Source organism: Cetorhinus maximus, chromosome 17 (assembly GCF_964194155.1).
Source record: "Cetorhinus maximus chromosome 17, sCetMax3.hap1.1, whole genome shotgun sequence".
Classification (NCBI taxonomy): domain Eukaryota; kingdom Metazoa; phylum Chordata; class Chondrichthyes; order Lamniformes; family Cetorhinidae; genus Cetorhinus; species Cetorhinus maximus.
In genome coordinates, this window is record NC_135895.1 from 42,860,270 (window position 1) to 42,882,412 (window position 22,143).

At 43.4% G+C, this 22,143-nt stretch overlaps 1 protein-coding gene across 3 annotated transcripts in view; it reads right to left on the bottom strand.

Annotated features, from left to right (window-relative positions):
- The window catches only part of ipo13b (importin 13b), a 151,503-nt gene that overhangs the window by 82,533 nt on the left and 46,827 nt on the right, over positions 1-22,143 (bottom strand). For all 3 annotated transcript variants that reach the window (XM_078561077.1, XM_078561074.1, XM_078561076.1), the window contains 3 exons: positions 17,734-17,874; positions 15,425-15,566; positions 760-926 (listed from right to left, as the gene is read on the bottom strand). In XM_078561077.1, coding sequence (XP_078417203.1) covers positions 760-926; positions 15,425-15,566; positions 17,734-17,874 — 450 coding nt within the window. The remainder of the gene's footprint in view (positions 1-759; positions 927-15,424; positions 15,567-17,733; positions 17,875-22,143) is intronic.

Genomic DNA, 22,143 nt, shown 5'->3' on the forward strand with positions numbered 1-22,143 from the left:
ACTCAGGAGGTCAGGGTAACCATCTCTAAGCCATCATAAAAAGAAACAATTTTTCTTCATCTCCTTCTTAATAGATTGGCATTTTTTTTGGGCGAATCCTATGTCTTCTCAAACAATCCCAATCCTGTTCTCACTTGTCCGCATGCCAATTTTAGCAAAGGTCACTGCATAATAACCAGAAGCAAACACCATGAATGGTTTTCTCCCTGCCTCAGAAGTATGGCCAATTATAGCTTCCCCTGCTGTGATTATCACCTCAACTACGGTCAGCCAACTCAGAGATTAGGGATTAAACTCAAGATGTTTCAGTTCAGTATGGCTCAGCTACTCACTAATGTTAACGTGTCCTCTGAGCCATTGAGGAGCACCCCAAAAAAAAAGCAAACGCTCTCCTTTGCTTATTTGGAATTTTAAACTGATTAAGTCCTGTACGAGGATATACAAGGTGGTCTTCTTCTGATGACATAGGTGACACCATGGAATTCACAGAATAAAAAAATCAGAACCATAAAATCAACCAAGCAAATCAATCAGGCTTCCACATCACCTAATTGCACAATACACCGGATTGGAACAGGTTTTATCGGCTGCCTCGTGCTATCACCAGCTATTCAATGATTAAGGAGTTTTAAAATAAAAATGCAAGCCTTGAAAAGAACATGCAACTTAAAAGGACTGTAGGTACTCAGATATTCCCAAATAAAAAAACTGTTCAGTTATAAACAATTCTTTAAAAGCAAACATACATTTCTTCCTCACCTGTATATCCTAAATTGCTCTTTTTCATCAGAAGACCAGGAGGAATATTCTTCATCAGAGGGAAACTGAGCCTTGTGCAGTAGAACATCAACTAGTTGAAAGTAAACAGGACGATAAACCTGTAGATACACCACCTGTTTCTCAGCCTCAAATGACATTATGTCATCCTAGATGTCAGTCAAAAAAAAGGAAATACTTAAGTTGTTAAAATGTGAAAAATGGAGCAAAAGGGAATACAGGGCTGATGAGGCTTTACACATTTTCCATAAAAAGCAAAAAATCATTCGCTTCCAGTTTTCACTTTGAAAATCCTTAGCTAAATATCTTAAATTATAATCCATTCCCCCACATGCAAAAAGGTAAACGTATCACACTATTTAAAAGGAATATTTCTAATTGAGAACGATGCTTTTGATAATGTGAACAAATAAGATTATAGTTTTAAATAAAAGCCCAAAGCAAACATTCCCAAAGTTAATGTCATAAATATTGCGCTTAAAAAATTAATTGTAGTGTTCTGAAATTGTGGAGAACCCTCAGTGTTCAAGGAAACTCAACTGAATTAATGATAAAGTATTTGGCTATGGCATGGCAATAGGATTGCACAATTATGGATGAATTGAAGACTTGCGTGAGAAAATTGAAACTGCAAACAAAGGAATCGTGTAATTCCACCTATCTCCCCCTGCCCAACCCCATCCCAGTTGTCCATATATTGTATAATACAGGGTTTTCCGAGCTGTGTTTCTGCGCAACCCTGGGGTTCCGTTTGATACATCAAGGGGTTCCACAGTAGGCCAGGCTTGTGCAATTTACGGCATTCAACTGCCATACATTTGAAAAATGCTATAAAGCTGCTTATCCAATCAGAGGCACTAGTGAGACTACAAGCAGCCAAAGCAGGGAGAAACCAGCACGTGATTGGACGAGCTGCCCATAAGTTTCCAGGTCGAAAGCGAAGGGTGGGGCAAGGGGGAGACAACAGAGGTGGAGGGGGTCCGAGAGGAGGCGGAGGGGGAGGGGGCAAGGGAGGGGCGGGAGGGGGCAAGGGAGGGGCGGGAGGGGGCAAGGGAGGGGCGGGAGGGGGCAAGGGAGGGGCGGGAGGGGGCAAGGGAGGGGCGGGAGGGGGCAAGGGAGGGGCGGGAGGGGGCAAGGGAGGGGCGGGAGGGGGCAAGGGAGGGGCGGGAGGGGGCAAGGGAGGGGCGGGAGGGGGCAAGGGAGGGGCGGGAGGGGGCAAGGGAGGGGCGGGAGGGGGCAAGGGAGGGGCGGGAGGGGGCAAGGGAGGGGCGGAAGAGGGGGAAGGGGGGGGCGGAAGAGGGGGAAGGGGGGGGCGGAAGAGGGGGAAGGGGGGGGCGGAAGAGGGAAAGGGGGGGGCGGAAGAGGGGAAGGGGGGCGGAAGAGGGGAAGGGGGGGCGGAAGAGGGGAAGGGGGGGCGGAAGAGGGGAAGGGGGGGCGGAAGAGGGGAAGGGGGGGCGGAAGAGGGGAAGGGGGGGCGGAAGAGGGGAAGGGGGGGGCGGAAGAGGGGAAGGGGGGGCGGAAGAGGGGAAGGGGGGGGCGGAAGAGGGGAAGGGGGGGGCGGAAGAGGGGAAGGGGGGGGCGGAAGAGGGGAAGGGGGGGCGGAAGAGGGGAAGGGGGGGCGGAAGAGGGGAAGGGGGGGCGGAAGAGGGGAAGGGGGGGGCGGAAGAGGGGAAGGGGGGGCGGAAGAGGGGAAGGGGGGGCGGAAGAGGGGAAGGGGGGGGCGGAAGAGGGGAAGGGGGGGCGGAAGAGGGGAAGGGGGGGCAGAAGAGGGGAAGGGGGGCGGAAGAGGTGAGGGGGGGCGGAAGAGGGGAAGGGGGGCGGAAGAGGGGAGGAAGAGGGGAAGGGGCGCGGGGAAAGAGGCGGAAGAGGGGAAGGGGGGCGGGGAAAGAGGGGAAGGGGGTGGGGAAAGAGGGGAAGGGGGTGGGGAAAGAGGGGAAGGGGGTGGGGAAAGAGGGGAAGGGGGTGGGGAAAGAGGGGAAGGGGGTGGGGAAAGAGGGGAAGGGGGTGGGGAAAGAGGGGAAGGGGGTGGGGAAAGAGGGGAAGGGGGTGGGGAAAGAGGGGAAGGGGGTGGGGAAAGAGGGGAAGGGGGTGGGGAAAGAGGGGAAGGGGGTGGGGAAAGAGGGGAAGGGGGTGGGGAAAGAGGGGAAGGGGGTGGGGAAAGAGGGGAAGGGGGTGGGGAAAGAGGGGAAGGGGGTGGGGAAAGAGGGGAAGGGGGTGGGGAAGGGGAGGTGGGGGAAGAGAGCGGGGAGGAAGAGAGCGGTGGGGAAGAAAGGGGGGAAGGAAGCGGGGAAAAGAGAATGGGGAGAGTGTTGCTGTGCGCAAGTGGGCGGGGAAAGTGTGGCTGTGCACGAAAGAGCGTGGAGAGTTGTGCAAGAGAGAGAAGGGTGGTGTGTGTGCACGCACATGTGCACATTGGTGGAATTTTCCCAGAATTGCACCAAGTGCCATGGCAGCCGTGAAAAAGAGTTTTACCCACCAGCCGCAAGGGTGAGTTTTTGCGCCATACCGTCCGCTTCCCACCACATTAATTAAGCAGGTGTAGGAAACGTGCTGTATCACTGGCGGATGGCCTCTGAATCACCTGCCACACCAATATCTCACCGTTTCCTCACTCGGCTGCCATATCTAAACTGCAGCTGTACACATGGTTCTCAATGCTTGCAGCCCAGGACTATTGCAGTGAAGACAAGGCCCCGAAAGCCAAGATGAGTTCAGTGAACTGTCACTGGAATGCCTTCTGAAGGCCACCATGATGTCCTCTACTCCCATTCTGGCCGCAGGAGGTCCAGCAATCTCACCTCTCCAGCTTGGGTGGCAGTGGCAGTGGTGGTCAGTGCCAACGCTGCACAGAAGAGGTTGGCCATCCAGTGCAGAAAGAGAATGAATGATCTCATCTGTGCCACCAAAGTCAACTATTTCATCACTCTAAACTCACACACTCAAGGCCATCACAAATTCACTGGCATCTCACTCACTGCCAGTTGAAGGGACATTACTACTCACTCTCAACCATATACCCTCTAGGCCACTTGCACTGATCAACATGTGGCCCCCACACACCCTGGGATAACCCCCTTCTCCAGTAGAGCCCTTGCCCTGCAGTCTCTTCTCTTGCCTGAGGCCACTTCTCCTCCTTCCCCAAGCAAGCTCTAGCCCTTCAGCCATTGAAAAGCCTTTACACCTGTTCTGTCGGTAGAGATTTCCCCATGAGCCCCCCTTAAAAGCAATGCGGTGCTGCCTGCAAAGCCTGGCGCTGATGACCGCAAGTGCTGTTCGAAGCAAGGTAGGCAAACAAACCTCAAAGTCCTGAGTGAAGTGCAGGTCGCCAGGGTGGGGGGGGGATGCGGCAGCGGGAAACGCGGCCCTCCATTGACAGGTGGAGCGGACAATCACAAACTGGTTTTACTACAACGTGAAACTGATTTTTGCGATCCCCTATTATTTTCCACTCCCACTCTCTATGACGCCTGCCACAAATGGGAGTGGAAAATCCCAGCTAGTGTCTTTTACGAGAATCCAGCTTTCCAGTAACACCCCTAATATTAAACGAATGTGAGCAAAAATGGCAAAAAGTAAGAAAGACGAGTACTTTGCTGAAGAGAACTTTTTAATTATAATAAATGCATATGTATAGGAAAGAGAAATACTTCTATAAATTTGTTTTTGTATGTTTGTACCTATTGCACAAAAACAATCATTTTTTGTGGTTTAACTCTTCAACATAATGAGAACGTTTCTTAAGTGTTCCATCAATACTCTTGGGAGGTGAAAAGGGCTCCATGGCCAGAAACGCTTGGGAAACACTGGCGTAACATATGCACAGCTGTGTGATGTGGCATTGAGTTTGATCTGGCTATTCCTTATATAAGTTTTCAAACCCAGATGTAGGGAGATAAATGATATGAAGAGAATTAAACTAAAAGGAAGACACCTGCTAGGCTTCTGCAAATGGTACTGTACAACAGGGCCTGGGAGCAGATTATTAACTCAAACTCTCATCAAGATGCAAGTTTGTCCAATTATATCTGTATTTTAAATGGTTAATCTTTATGCTTTTATAGACAACTTGTTAGACACAAGAACATGAGGAAAAGGAGTGCGCCTTTTGGCCCTTTGAGCCTGCTCCACCTGTCAGTAAATCATGCTCATCTCCTACCTCAACTCCACGTTTATGCACTACAGCCAGATCCCTCAATTCCAAGTAACCAAAAATCTATCAATTACTGTCAATGACTGAGCATTCACCACTCTCTGTGATAGAGAATAATGAGGGGAAAATTAGAGTACAAGAGAAAGCTAGCAAGGAGCAGATAGTAAGAGTTTCTATAGATATTTAAATAGAAAAAGACTTAAAGTGAGCATTGGTCCTATAGAAAGTGCATCTGGGGAACTGATAATGGAAAGTAGGGAGATGGCGGATGAATTAAATAGGTATTTTGCTTCGGACTTCACTATAGGGAGCACAAGTAACATCCCAGAAATAGCTGTAAATCAGAAATGGAAGTGAGGTAGGAACTTGGGAAAATTACAATTACTAGGGAAGTGGTATTGAGCAAATTATTGGGGCTGCGGGCTGACAAATCCCCAAGTCTGGATGTACTTCACCTTGTCTTGAAAGAAATGACAAGTGAGATAGTTGATGCATTAGTTCTAATTTTCCAAAATTCCTTAGATTCAGGGAAGGGTTCCATTAGATTGGAAAATAGCAAATGTAACTCCTTTATTTAAAGAGGGAAGGAAACAGAAAGCAGGAAACTCTAGGTCAGTTAACCCAACATCTGTCATAGGGAAAATATTAGAAGCTATTATTAAAGATGTAATAGCAGGGCACTTAGAAAAATTCAAGGCAAAAAGGCAGAGTCAACATGGATTTGTGAAAGGAAAATCATGTTTAACCAATTTATTGGAGTTCTTTGAAGGAGTCACATGTGCTGCGGATGAAGGGGAACCGGTGGATGTACTGTACTTAGATTTCCAGAAGACATGTGATAAGTGCACATCAAAGGTTATTGCGTAAAATAAAAGCTCATGGTGTAGGGAATAACATATTGGCATGGATAGAAGACTGGCTAGCTAATGGGAAACAGAGAGTAGGCATAATTGGGTATTTTTCTGGTTGGCAGGGTATGGCAAGTGGTATGCCACAGGGATCAGTGCTGGGGCCTCAACTTTTTATAATTTATACAAATGGCTTAGATGAAGGGACCGAAGGAATGGTTGCTAAATTTACTGGCGACACAGAGATAGGTAGGAAAGTAATTTGTGAAGAGGACATACAGAGTGACATAGGTAGATAAAGTGAGTGGGCAAAGATCTGGCAAATAGAGAATAATGTGAGCAAATGTGAAATTGTTCACTTTGGCAGGAAGAATAAAAAGGAAGCTGATTATCTAAATGGTGAGAGATTGCCAAGCTCTGAGACTCAGAGGGATCTGGGTATCCTAGTGCATGAATCACAAAAGGCTAGTATGCAGGTACAGCAAGTAATTAGGAAAGCTAATAGAATGTTATCATTTATTGTGTGGGGAATTGAACAGCTATTCACAATATATATTAATGATTTAGATGAGGGAACTAAATGTAATATCTCCAAATTTGCAGATGACACAAAGCTGGGTGGGAGGGTGAGCTGTGAGGAGGATGCAGAGATGCTTCAGTGTAATTTGGACAAGCTGAGTGAGTGGGCAAATGAATGCCAGTTGCAGTATAATGTGGATAAATGTGAGGTTATCCACTTTGGTAACAAAAACAGGAAGGCAGACCATTATCTGAATGGCTATAAATTGAGAGGGGGGGGATGTGCAACAAGATCTGGGTGTCCTCGTACACCAGTCGCTGAAGGTAAGCATGCAGGTGCAGCAGGCAGTAAAGGTGAACAGTATAAAAACAAAAAACTACTGCGGATGCTGGAAATCCAAAATAAAACAAAAACAGAATTACCTGGAAAAACTCAGCAGGTCTCGCAGCATCAGCGGAGAAGAAAAGAGTTGATGTTTCGAGTCATCAACTCTTTTCTCCTCCGCCGATGCTGCCAGACCTGCTGAGTTTTTCCAGGTAATTCTGTTTTTGTTTTGTTAAGGCAAACAGTATGTTGGCCTTCATAGCCAGAGGATTTGAGTACAGGAACAGGGATGTCTTGCTGCAATTGTACAGAACCTTGGTGAGACCACGCCTGGAATATTGTGTGCAGTTTTGGTCTGCTTATCTGAGGAAGGATGTTCTTGCTATAGAGGGAGTGCAGTGAAGGTTTACCCGACTGATTCCTGAGATGGCGGGACTGACATATGAGGAGAGATTGAGTCGGTTAGGATTATATTCGCTGGAGTTCAAAAGAATGAGGGGGGATCTCATAGAAACCTATAAAATTCTAACAGGACTACACAGGGTAGATGCAGGAAGGATGTTCCCGATGGTGGGGGAGTCCAGAACCAGGGGTCACAGTCTGAGGATACGGGGTAGACCATTTGAGCTAGATTCAGAACAGATCTAGCAGCTCAAAACTGGGTATCCGTGAGGCATTGTGGGCCATCAGTAGCAACAGAATTGTATTCAACCACAATCTGTAACCTTTTGGCCTGGCAGATACTTCACTCTACCATTAGTATCAAGCCAAAGGGTCAAAGCTTTGCAGTCCTGCCATATCCAGTCATGAATGGTGGTAGACAATTAAACAACAAACCGGAGGAGGTGGCTCCAATGACATCCCTATCTTCAGTGATGGGGGTGCTCAGCACATCAGTGCAAAAGGCAAGGCTGAAGCATTTGCAGCCATCTTCAGCCAGAAGTGCTGAGTGAATGATCAATCTTGGCCTCCTCCTCAGGTCCCCAGCATCACAGATCCCAATCTTAAGCCAATAAATAACCAGTTCACTGATGCTCAATTTGGGTTAAGCCAGGGCCACCCGACCCTTGACCTCACTACAGCCTTGGTCCAACATGGAAAAAAGAACTGAATTCCAGAGGTAAGGTGGGAGTGACTACCCTTGACATCAAGGCAGCATTTGACCAAATATCTCAGAGTCCTGACAAAACTGAAGTCAATAGGAATCAGGGGAAAGCTCACCACTGATTGGAGTTATACCTAGCATAAAGGAAGATGGTTGTGATTGTTGCAGGCCAATCATCTCAGTCTCAGGATATCATTGCAGGAATTCCTCTAGGGTGGTGTCTGAGGGTCAACCATCTTCAGCTGCTTCATCAGTGACCTTCCCTCCATTATAAGGTCAGATATTGAGATCTTCATTGATGATTACACGAGTTCAGTACCGTTTGCAGCTCCACACTGAAGCAGTCTGTGTCCACATGCAGCAAGGCCTGGACAACATTCAGGCTTGTGCTGATAAATGGAAAGTGAGATTCATGCTACACAAGTGCCAGGCAATGACCATCTCCAACAAAAGAGAATCTAACCATCTTCCTTTGACATTCAATTACCATCGCTGAATCCCCCACTATCGACATCCAGAGGGTTACCATTGACCAGAAACTGAACTGGAGCAGCCATATAAAAACTGTGGCTACAAGAGAAGGTCAGAGACTGGGAATTCTGAGGCAAGCAACTCACCTCACAACTCCCAAAAGCCTATCCACCACCTATAAGGCACAAATCAGGAGTGAGATGGAATACTCTCCACTTGCCTGGATAAGTGCAACTCCAACAGCACTAAGAAGCTCAACACCATTCAGGACAAAGCAGCCCACTTGATCAGCACATCATCCACAAACTTAAACACTCATTCTCTCCCCACTGACTCAGAGTGGCAGCAGCAACTTGATATACAAATGCACTGCAGCAACTCACCAAGGCTCCTTTAAAAGCACCTTCCAAGCCTGCAACCTCTAACACCTAAAAGGATAAGGGCAGCAGACAAATGGCAACACCACCTGCAAGTTCCTCTCCAAGCCTTACACCACTCTGACTTGGAACTAAATCTCCGGTCGTTCACTGTCGCTGAATCAAAACTTGGAACTCCCTCCCTAACAGTACTGTGTATGTACCTACACCACATGGACTGCAGTGGTTCAAGGCGGCTCATCACCACCTTCTCAAGGTCAATTAGGAATGGGTAACATGCTGGCCTTGCCAGCAATGTCCATATCCCATGAAAGAATAAAAAAATTCAAGACTTACATCTTAATCATGTAAAAACATTATCACTTCATACATTCTGTTATAGCATCTACATCAATTACTTTTGGTTATAAATTGTCATTGTAAGATCAGGTAACAAAATATAAGATTTCTTCATTTATGGTGTCTATCCGGATACCAAACCAGATACTAGGGCTAAAGGGTGAAACTACAAGGACAGGTTTGACAAAACTGGATTGTAATCTCGAAGTTGATAAAAAGGTTTACAGGTGATTGAATTGAGGTTTTGAAAATGATAAAGGGAAAACATTGGGCAGGTACCAAGAAACAATTAGCTCTGCTGGGAGAATTCAGGACAAGGACATAGAGGTAGGCCACTTAGGAGTGAGATCAGGACACATTTTTTTCCACACAAGGGTCATTAAACATGGAATTCTCTGCTTCAAAAAGCTGTAGGTGCTGAGACTTTAAAGACTGAGATACTTAAATTATGAGATAAGGATATCAAAGGATATGGAGCAAAAAAGGGTAAATGGAGTTGAGGAACATCCAATATATAATTGAATGGTGGAATTTTGATTCATACAGCCTGCTACTAAAAATACATTTCCAACGCTCTTATTTAAGTAAAGCACTTCTTTTAATAAAACAATTGTGTGCCTTTGTACTTTATTTTCCAAAAGAAATATTCTTTAATGGCTTTGAGGGGGAGAGAAAAAGGAGAACTTTACCTAGCTTGATCATCTGCATTCATTTGAATTGACTAAGTAATTAAGACAACTGAAAGAAGTTATTTGATTAACAGATGAACCCCACTACCAACAGTGACTAATATCCTGCCCAAAACTACTAAGCAATTAATGCCAAACAGTCATTTATGACCCACTTAGCACAGGAATAAAGTTTTCAATTTCACTGAATGGAATGGATATGGAGGGAAGTGAGAATTATTTGATTTTGAATTGATCTAGAAAAGTTTCAGTAACCAAGATGCTATTCTTGCTGTATTTCCAGTTTGTCAAAACCTCAACCACTACTTTAAATTGGGTCCTGGTGGCATGCAGTTGTTTTAATTTGCAATTAAGCTTCAATCAAAAAAGAAAGACAACATCACTGCAGCAAAGAATCATCCCCACTGTTTAGAACACTGCATATGCAAGATCAGGTTTGGTAGTGCCTGATTTTGGGCACTACTGGTGCCATTTGGAGACCAAATAGTGTCCAATGTAAGCATACACACTTCTACCATGAATTGTACCAGATACCAAATCGGTCAAGGTGTTAATATCTGCCGGAAGTATGCAGAGCAGGCAAATCATTGTGACAATCATCATTCAATACAGATTTGATACCAATGCTGCCATTTTGAAGCTTAACACTCCAGTCGCTGTCCTCTCTTAACCTCAGGCAGCTGAACACATGTTAAACAGCAGAGAGAATCCCCCCACCACCCCCCCACTCCCTCCTCAACCAGCGCTATTCAAAATATTTATTAACTGCTCACAGATAAGTTTCTAGTTTGGCTGCTGATACAATTTTACAAGTGTTTGGTGCTTTCACTGTTGTTCCAAGTTCCAAATGTCTACAGGGAATGGTGTAGCAAATGCCGAGGGACATTTTCCTGACTTCAAGGCTTATGTTCGAACTCACTTCTCCCAGTCTCCTTGGAATGGAACTGAATGGGAAAATGGACAGATGCCACACAAAGCATGATGAGCTGCTGGAAGAGTGAGGAGAGAGAGAGGAAGGGCTTCAGCAACCAGGACAGCCCTTTACTGCCCAACTTTACATAAAAGTACTACCTGAAGTGAGAAACTAGTGACAGCAACCCCAATTCCTCATTTACCACCAGGCTCGCACTCCTCAACTTCCTTTTGTTACTGGCTATCACATCATGTTGGCCACAATGCAAAAAATAAGAGCCACCACAACATAAACATTCCAAACCAAATTTACAAGTGAACCCATGCCATATTGCTTACAAATATAAACTATTCAACCCTTATGCATTTCTTTAGTGCCTGTATTCCGTGTGCCTTTGCCTGTTCTACTGCTCCTATGCAGTGTTACCCCAGCAATATGGCTGGTGGAAGGTTGAATTTCCATGGAGGAGTCTGGAGATGGCCTTGGAGGGTAACCTCAAGCAGCTCTGGACCCAGAAGGTCAAGCTTCAAACTGCAGCATCTCAGTGAGAGAGATAGCTAGTTCATCCTCCATGGATCCACTGCCACTCCCCTGGAATGGTGCCTCAGCAATCCAAGTAATTTGTTGGAAGGAAGATGGTTGGGCTGCTGTAAAACCCGGCATTGCCCCTCTGAACACTATTATCGGCAGCCATGATTTCAGCAAGCTGAGCCTATGTGGCAACAAGCGAAGCATGCATTATTTCAACCTTGTGCTTCCACTGCAGCATTCAGGATTCTGGTGGAAGCTACTTGTGCTACAATGGAAGCTACATCATGGTTGGCTCCACAAGTGTTCTAATGGAGGTGACCACTACTTTCATGCTGGAAAGTATAGGCTCCAAGCTCTGCACAAAGCCCTGAGCCAAGTTTGCCTCGAATGCCTCCATGCTTCTGGACACTGAACATGGGTTGCCCAATGCATCAAACATTTCATTGAGTATACTTATCAGTCTTCTTCTGTACTCAGCTTCAAAAAGTCCTCATCCAAATACTCTCCAGCAGAACTTGTGTGTGACCTCACCCTCTGGCAAGCTGGAACAAGCCCTCTTCTTTGCTCCCTATCCTAGCTGCAGGCCACTCACGCCCGGTATCTCACCTGGTAGTCAGTGATTATTTAATAAGGTCAGTGTTGCAAGTGGGAAAATAATAAAAATAAAAGGTGGCCTCTTCCTGAATTTCTTGGTAGAGATCTCTACAGTTGTCTTCAGAAGGGGTTTAAATTATTCGTGTAGGTCCCAGATCAGAGAAAAATTTGGAAGCAACAGGTAGACAAGGGAAAATGTTAAATATCCATATAATTCTCAGATCAAAGGACAGGTTTAAAATTGGAGTTAATTTGTTGACATCTCTATCTGGGGCATCCAGGTGTGTTATGTTTCCACAGAAATAGTTATGAAAGGAGGTACCCTTTTGTTTTGGGTTTATCACAGAATTTTAACGGCGCACAAGGAGGCCATTCAGCCCATCGTGTCTGCACCAGCTCTCCAAATGAACATTATGACCTAGCGCCATTGCCCCGCCTTTTCCCCATACCCCTGCACATTGTTTCTATTCAAATAATCATCTCATGCCCTCTTGAATGCCTGGATTGAACCTGCCTCCACCACACTTCCAGGCAGTGCATTCCAGACCCGAACCACTCGTGTGAAAATGTTTTTGCTCACGCCACAATTGCTTCTTTTGCAAATCACTTTAAATCTGTGCCCTCTCTTTCTTGATCCCTTTACGAGCAGGAACAGCTTCTCCCTATCGACTCTGTCCAGCCCCCTCGTGATTTTGAGCATCTCGATCAAATCTCCTCTTAACTTTCTTCTCTCCAAGGAGAACAGTCCCAACCTCTCCAATCTATCCTCATAGCTGAAGTTTCTCATCCCTGGAAACATTCTTGTAAACCTCTTCTGCACTCTTTCCAATGTGCTCACATCCTTTCTATAGTGTGACGCCCAGAACTGTACACAATACACTAGCTGAGGTCTAACGAGTGTCTTATATAAATTCAGCATAACCTCCCTGTTCCTGTACTCTATGCCCCTATTAATAAAACCCAGGATACTATATGCTTTATTAACTGTTCTTCCCACCTGTCCTGCCACCTTCAATGATCTATGCACATATACACCCAGGTCCCTCTGCTCCTGCACCCCCTTCATAGTTTCACCCCTTATTTTATATGTCCATGTTCTTCCTACCAAAATGCATCACCTCACACTTCTCCACATTGAACTTCATCTGCCACCTATCTGCCCACTCCACCAACTTGTCTATGTCCTTTTGAAGTTCTACACTGTCCTCCTCGCAGTTCACAACACTCCCAAGCTTCGTATCATCCACAAACTTTGAAATTGTCCCCTGCACACCAAGATCTAGATCATTAATATATATCAGGAAAAGCAAGGGTAAATATCATCCCTTAGGGAACTCCACTATAAACCTTCCTCCAGCCCAAAAAATATCCATAGACCATTATTCCCCGTTTCCTATTTTTCAGCTAATTTTGTATCCACGTTGCTACTGTCCTTTTTATTCCATGAACAATAACTTTGCTCACAAGTCTGTTATGTGACATTTCAAATGTGTTTTGAAAGTCCATGTACACCACATCAACAGCATTACCCTCATTGACCTTTTGTTACCTCTTCAAAAAACTCCAGCATGTTAGTTAAACATGATTTCCCCTTTAGAAATCCATGCTGGCTCTTCTTTATCAACTCATATCTTTCCATGTGACTACTAACTCTATCCCGAATAATTGTTTCTGGAATCTTGCCCACCACCGAAGTTAAACTGACTGGTCTATGATTGCTGGGCTTAGACCTACAACCTTCTTTGAACAAGGGCGTAATGTTTGTAATTCTCCAGTCCTCTGGCACCTCCCCTGAGTCTAGGAAAGACTGAAATCAGAGATTTTTCACAAAAGCAGTTAGTCAGTTTGGGAGCAGCTTTGAAACAGGTAGCTTACATCTGGAAACAACTTGCAAACAGGTAGAGAAAGCTGTCAGTACCTGTGGGCCAGAAACAAAGGGCTATCAGAAACAAGGGTGTTTTCTGATTTTGGAGTCACAGAGCAAGAAAGCAGTGAGGCCCAGGCTTGAGCTGGGGTGTCCACAATATCGAAGAATTTAAGGAAAGTTGGAAGGTCGCCTAGCTAGGTGCTGGTGGAAGGACCCCAAGAAACCTCATACCTCTGAGCACTGGCAGGAACACTGGGGAAAATCAAAGTGAGTTCCTAACAGCTGTGGCACACCTTGATTTGGTCCCAGGAGAAGTGAAGGAATCCTTAAGGTCATGGAAAGGATAGGGGAACCCATTAGTGGAAATAAAAGTAGAACAGGGAGTGTCCTGTTGAAATTTTCCAGCTTAAAATCTAATTGTTTAGAAAATATATGGTGTTAAGTTAGTAGTACTTGCTTTGTTTAATTCTTGTACAATAAAAGTTTTTGTTTGAAACTTGAAACCTTACGGCATAATTCATTCAGTTAATAACTAGAAGTTAAGTTTCTTTTTAAAAGTTAATGGTCTCCCTCAAGGTCAGAACAACTGCAGGATCGTATATTTAAAAAATGGGGAGAGGGATAAACCCAGGAATTACAGGCCAACCAACCGAACATTAGTGGAGAGGGAACTTTAGAGACATTAACCCAGGATAAAATTAATTAGCAATTGGAAAAATGTATAGTAATAAATGAAAGTCAAAATAAAGGCATGGCATTGAAAAGCAGAGGAATGAGACTAACGGGAAGAGACATGATTGGTTGAATGGCCAGTCATGCTGTATCATTCTATGACTCTAGGAAAACGGACCAACAATGGATGGACAATGTTCAATCTCTATCTAGGTCTAACTAGAAAATTTCATAAATTATTCCATCTTTTAAGTATGATCTATATTAAATTATGCTCAGCAATACTATCGGAGATTGTTGCCATTTGAGGAGGAGGAGGAGGATCAACAATGAAAATACAATAAACACCAAGTGATTGACTTGCTTTTGGCAAATAAAGATGGGATGGGCATATGGATAAGAGATCACTGGCATGGAGCAAATAAAAATCTGAATATTCAAACACTATTCTTTATAATTTAATACCAATATTTTCACCCATGCTCTTAAGGGTATTAATGGCTCACTGAAGTTGAAATGTCAAACAGAGCACTATTTATTCTTGGCAATGTTATTTGCTTTTAAGAAGTCTCATCTGCAGCATTATAACTTCCAATGTTTAATTTCACACAAGTTATTATTTTTGTCAACAAGGAGAATGCACCGGCAAGGGGGGGGGGGGAAGAGAGAGAGAGAGAGAGAGAGAACTATAGTGTAGAGGACAAGTGGGTTGTGCAGTAAAAGGCTGCATCAAGCTTTGCCTTTAGGTTGGTGTGGCAAGGACCTATACAAATAATCCAAGTTAAAAGCAACAAACTCCAGATGCTGGAAATATGAAACAGAAAATGCTGGGAATATTTAGCACGACAGGCAGCAACAGGGGAGTTAACATTTTGGATGCAGACCTTTAGTCAAAACCTATTCTTACAGGAGGGAAAGGAAAAATAAATAATTGAAAAGGAAATTGGTGGTGCAGTGCACCCTTTGTTTAAATCTCAAACTTCTGCTGGAATCCATGGCTTTTATGCCACAACAAAATAAGTTTAAGCAAGCTCTATACCATATTGGATAGAAGCTCAGAATAAAATATGAAAATATTTCCAAATTCACTCAGAGAATTAGGAAGAATCAAAGTTTTCTGCAAGACTGTTCACTATCCAGTGAAATTAGATTATTCACTAGCTCAAATTACATTTTAGTTAAAAATTTACATCCAGAGTTGCCATGTCATATTTGCAATTTACTCAGTATGAAAATACTGCTCATACCTGAAGTGTATACCAGAATGTAAGGGTTAAAGAGCTTGTAGTTTCATTCACTGGGTAGTGGCCTGGAATTCCTGTGCAAAACATGATCATGTTGACAAGTGCTAGAAAAGTTTGCCAGTGCTCCACTTGCTCCAACAAGGCTCTGTACAAGGGACAAACAAACTTGAGTCATAAAGTTTCCAATGGACACTTGGCTACAACATAATTCAAAGAGAATAAATAGGTATATGTAATTCTGAGAATGTGGAAGCTGTAGCTTTAATACTTTAAAACTGTGTAATATAGCACTTTTATTTCAGCAATGCATCACATTAACAGAAAGACAATATTATACGCTTTATGTGGAAAGATAGAGGCTTCAGTGAAATTTCAGGAATTACTTAAAATGAAATTATTTTACTTAATTAATTACATTTCCTTATACCCTTGTTAAAATTTCCTTCTATTCTCCAATTATTTACATTGCTAAAAGGATAGCATTGCCATCCCCCCTTGATTGGCACCCCATCCACCACCATCAACATCCACATCCTTCACCACTGACGCAGTGACAGCCGCATGTACCATCTATAAGGTGCACTGCAGCAACTCATCAATGCTCCTTCGACAGCACCTTCCAAACCCACAACCCCTACCTGATAGAAGGACATGGGCAACAGCTGCATGGGAACGCCACCACCTGCAAGTTCACCTCCAAGCCACACACCATCCTGACACACACCCTGAACTATATCACCGTTCCTGGGTCAAAATCTTGGAACACCCTCCCCAACAGCACTGTGGGTGTACCTACACCACATGGACTGCAGCAGCTTATCACCACCACCTTCTCAAGAGCAATTAGGCACAGGCAATAAAAATGCTGCCCTCGCCAGCGAAAAGTTAGCTCAGGTTTTTATTTAATAGAATAATAATGGATTAAATTGTGTAAAAGTGAAATATTATATCTTTTTTAGTTGCTGTTGCTTGTAAGAGTGACTCCAATTCCCATTATACATTACACACAGATTTGAATGAGACACAGCCTGAAGTTACTTAAAACCAGAACATTTTGAACAGTTATTTTGCAATCCACTGACTCTGGGCTCTTTTGCATTGTCTACTCACATGAACCAACCACTGGTTGCAGTGCCTTCAGTTGTTCAGGCCTGAAGATATAGAATTCCTTCTCGAAAGTTCTCCACTCTAAAACATTTTGGACCAAGCCTTTAGTAACCCCTTTAAGATCCTTTTGTAAGCAATGCTGGCAAGGACAGCATTTATTGCCCATCCCCAACTGCTCTTGAGGAGGTGATGGTAAGTCACTTTCTTGAACTGCTGCAATACGTCTGGTGTAGGTACACCTACAATGTTTTATCCATAGTAGTTTGACACAACTGAGCGGCTTGTTATGTCATTTCAGAGGGCAGTTAAGAGTCAACTATATTTCTGTAATGTGGAGTTACGTGTAGGCCAGACCAAGTAAGGATAGCAAATTTCTTTCCCTAAAGGACATTGGAGACCCAGATGGGTTTTTATGACAATTGGTAGTTTTATTATTATTAACAAGGCAAGTATTTTATTCCAAGTTTATTTAATTAATTAAATTTTGAATTTTGCCAGCTGCCATGGTGCGTTTTGAACTCAAGTCATTGGAGCAGGCCTTTGGATTACTAATCCAGTGTGTTATCACCACTCTTCTTCACCGCCCCCCACCTTACTTTTTGGTTTATCATTAATTTTTATCTAATTACACTTCTGTGAAGCACTTAGAAGACCTTTTTCCTAGTTAATGGCACTATATAATGCAAGCAATTGCTCAGATTTTGTTCAACAAAGCTGATAATGGAATCATGATAAACTGATCCGAGGAGGCGGTAATTAAATTTGATAAGTTATTGCTCCATTATTCTAGTGAAAATCACTTCAATGGTTTCGGTTTTAATACACTTCCTGTACCTAATGGTACAGCTTCTTCACATGTAACTCCACATAGTATTTCTTACTCCCAAAATTTCCAATGGTAGGAAATTCCATCAAAGCTCAAAAGATTCTATTAATTTCTACATAATCATATGTAAAGTGGTTACTTCTTGCTTCAACCACAATTGCTCATTAAGGGCCAACTCTCCTCCAAGCTAAGGGCCAATATCATCACAAACTAGATCAAGCACTACAGAGAAGGGGAACATACCAAATTTAACATACTTCAAAGCAGATCAGACAACATTTTCCAGGCTTCATTTTTGTTTCAAAATGATTCTCCAGAGAGTAACAATTGGTAAAACAGGATTGAAGTGCAAGGGAAATAAGAATATTGCAAACTGAACCTTGAGTGATTTTCTCCAAGAGCCACAGCGATTCTGCAGATACCATGTGATGTCTCCATGTCTCCATTTTGAACAGCTTGTCTCAGCTGCTCCTGCAATTGCAGGACCTGAGGGATCAGCTTCAGTAATGTGTTTACATATCTGTAAGTACCCAAAGGGAATCCAGGAGTTAAAACCAAGCAAAGAAAATGCATATAATATGACCATTTTTTTTTTATTTACACAATTTCAAAGCTACAACATACTTATTTTAATTCAAAATATTTTGTAGAATATTTTGATTCAAAAAGCTAAATGGCACAAAGGTTTTATCCTTTAAAAAAGTGCTATTCCCTAAAGCCTTATTTTCACACACTCAGCTTTTACATGTTCATCCTCCTACAGCTCCTCTCTATTTCCATCATTCCTCAGCTAAGAAAAGAGGAAAACCTGCTCCAAGGTCTCTATCCATGAGATAGCACACAGGAGTATCTATACAACTTGGCTTTGTGGGAACACTTGGATATTTGCTACAGGTTGCATCAAATTAATGTTTAAACAATGATCCTATTATACATCAAGCTGTGATACAAAGTTTGATGTTTCACTTCAAGATTTATACACCAATGAGCCACCAATCCTTTGCAAACCTTCAAACGATAAAATTAAAATAAAAAAACCCAGGAAAATAAAATACCTAAGCACAAGTAGGCTTCACAGTCAGATCATCAGCTTGGGGGAACATCCATGTGCAGAAATATGATTGGGTCAGACCAGGAAGGCTAACTCCTTTGAGAGTTCTTCTTCCCTCCCAGAGGATGAATGTCTTGCAATAACTCAGTTACCATCTACGAGAACCCAGCTGAGCTAGGAAACTTGTAATGTGGAAGAAGTGGGTTAGCAATTATTATATTCTAGTATTTGAGTGCAGAATATCCTCTATACACTACAAGTTGTGCTGTAGCTGATTTAGTACTTCTGAGGCCTCTTTGACCTTGTATTTCAAACCAGGATTTCTTCTAGATTCAAAAGGAATTCACAGGAGTAGCTGATGTAGCTCATTCAAGCCTAATCATTTCAAAATAAAATACAGCGATAACAGAAAATTTATGTCTAAAACTTGCCTTTATATTGCATTAGTCATCCCTTCAAGTGTAAGCTACTAAAGAAAAATCTGCAAAAAGTTTAATTGTCATTGTAAAAAAAAAACTACTGGCAGAAACCAGATTCTTAAGGTCTAAAATGGCGGGGCTGGCAAATAAAAGCATCGAGGCCATATCACTGGCTGAAAAACCCAAAGCATTCAAAACTTTGCAGATCACTTCAATGAAAGCACTGAACTCTAATGGAGGTGGACAAACAACAAATTCTGTTCGAGCTTTTCTCCCTCTTTTTACTTAGGTAAGGCCAGATTGCATATTCAATGGGCGTTGTTGGGTGTGTTGCAAGACGCAGCAGGTGAAGCTGTGGAAAGTACATTTGATAGGACGATATTGTAATCGATAACCTTCACTCTAAGAGACTACGATTCTAACTGGGCTTGCATTTTGGTATGCATTTGACTGCAACAGAAGGACAACAATAGCTGATTTAATTTGCAGTTGGATCAGCATGAGGATTAGTTTTTCAATATGAAGAATAAGAGAAAGGGCCTTTGAAATCACTTGAGAAAAACTGGATTGTTGCTTTAGCTAGATACACAAAGACAGGGGAGCATCTAAATTCTAGATTTCTGCAGTTCATAACATAGTACAGTAGTACAACAGGAGGAAGCCATTCAGCCCATCAAATCTATGCCAGCTCTTTTGAAGAGCAATCCAGTTAATCCCATTTCCTCACTCTTTTTCATATTCCCATAATTTTTTTCCCTTCAAGTTTTATCTGAAATTCAGGCACAAGTATGCTCATTTAAAAAAGATACAGCTCAATTATGATGCTCTTCCATTCAATGGGCAATTGATGGTAGTCAAGTTCTGAGTACTCCAGCTGGTAGTAACACATAAATCCAAAAAAGCAAACTCCACATCTCTTCATAACCCCCAACAGTTCAATAAGTACCCAGGCAAAGAAATAAGAATAGAATTATTACCACCACCGCTCTCAAATAACCACTGCCTCCATATTTATCAGACTACTTGTCAAAACAAGCAGTTCTCGATGAGCACCAATTTCCTCCAATTGACACTGGGAAAGCCAAGGTAATTGTATTTGGCTCCCCTAACAAACTCTGTTCCCTCACTACTGGTTCTCTTTCCCCCACCCCCACCCAACATCCCCCTGCAGCCCCACTCTCTATAAATAGATTTGGCCCGAGACAGTAAGAATATTGCCATCTTATTTAACAGAGCTGAGCTTCCAACTCCATATCTCTCCATTACAAAGACCGTTTACTGCCACCAGAGTAATATCGCCAGTTTCTATTCCTGCCTCAGATCATCTTCCACTGAAACGTTTATTCATACTTTTGTTACCTCCAGCCTCAAGTATTCCAATGCTCTGCTGGCAGGCTATCTTTCAGCCTCCATTAACACAAGTCCATCCAAAACTCTGCTGTCCATATTGTAATTTTCACCAAGTCTCGCTTTCCCATCAGCCCAGTGCTGACTGACCTACATTGGCTCCTGGTACACCAAGGAGTACAATTCATCTAATTTAAAAATCTCATCCTCATGTTTAAATCTATGGCCTTGCATTACCCAATATTTGCAACCTCCTCCAGTATTACATCCTTGTAAACTTGGTATTCTTCTGACTCAGGCCTTTTGTGCAACTCCTCACTATTCACTCCACTTTTGACTGCCACGCCTTCAGCTTGTGGGCCCCACACACTAGGATTTCAAAGCATAGGCTTTTTGGGAAGGAGAACCGATTTTGTAACCATTTAGGTAGTGGTAAGGAAGTAGTGGTGAGTAGTCGAGGAGATGGGGATACTAGTCAGTTGTCAATGCTTCGATATTGAATGACATAATCACAGTGAGAATTTGGGTTGATTGTTGGAGGAAGTAGCTAGTAATTTAAAGGACAACAATAGGTATAGGAATTGGAAGTAATGAATTAAAGAGGTAGTGAGGCTGAGTGGTTCATTGAGGAGGTGAGCAAACATAGGTGGTTATCATTGGAATCTATTGAGAATTTTGAAAGTCTGCAAAATCCAAATGATGCATTCAATTTCTTTCTAACTAAATTTGCTTGTTTGGTTTGAAGAACTGTTTTATAAGAACATAAGAAATGAGAGCAGGAGCAGCAACATCACACCTCCCTACCGCCTACCCCCAGTCACCACCCTGACTTCCAAAATCTGGTCCGCCATTCAATATGCTCATGGCTGATCTTTTTCAGCTACACCTTGGGACACTAATCTCACATTCCCGAATTCCTGTAGAATCCAAAATTCAGTCGACCTCAAGACTTCAATATAACCCAGAGACTAAGGGAAGAATTTTTCTGATGGTTTTCCACCCCACCACCTAGAGAGTTGACAGGGAACACATCCCTGCTTTTATCAGCTACCCAGTGGCCATTTAATGTTCAGTGGGGCATTAACTGGCAAAAAGCAAGACTTCCACCCTCATCTGGGGAGGAAGTCATACCTTGGAGAGCTGCCAGCCAATCAGATGGCCAGCTGATCTGTAGTCCCAGGAGCACCAAATCTGAGCAGTGGTCACTGCTCAAACTACAGCCAGTCCCTGAAAAAGAGGAGCTAATGGAAACTAGACTGAAGGCAAGTCCAGGGTATCAGCCCCCGTGAGAGTAGTGAGGGGGTTGGGGACCAGTTATGAGGGGCTGGGGTGAGGGGGAGGGCTATAACCTTGTGGTGGGCTCCTCTGAAGGGCACAAGGAACCCCTAAAAAGGAGGTACTGCCCCTTGCCAGACACCATCCCACACAGCTAAAGCTGCTGGGCTACCCACTTGGTATGGGCCTCCACCTGCCATGAGTAAAACAGTGCCAGGGCAAGATGAGGCATCCACCCGTCCAGTCACATAAGATAAGACAGATCAGGTGAGAGGGTGGGCGCCACAGTTTTTGGCAGTAGAGAATGCCAAAGAATTCACAGTCCTTGAATGGAAATAAATTCTCCTCATATTAGTCCTAAAGCCCTTATTTTGAGACGGTGACTCTTAGTTTTAGACACTCTAGCTAGGAAAACATCCTCCCAGCATTGTCTTGGCTAGGCTTGGTAGGGCATACACATGATGCACCCACCACCTTTTTTTTTTCCCACAGCAGCGGATAGCAGAGTGTCCCATGGACAGGCAGGTAAATAATTAATATACTTAAATCAGGCAGTCAAGAGTGTAATTGGAAGCCCAATTTAAAATTAACTTTTGCTACACTGGTTTCCCAGGGGTCAGAAAACTCAGTTGTGAAAGAGAGATGGGAGCTGCTGGATCCCTAAGGCAAATGTATATTTTGGCACTCCTTTTGGGCC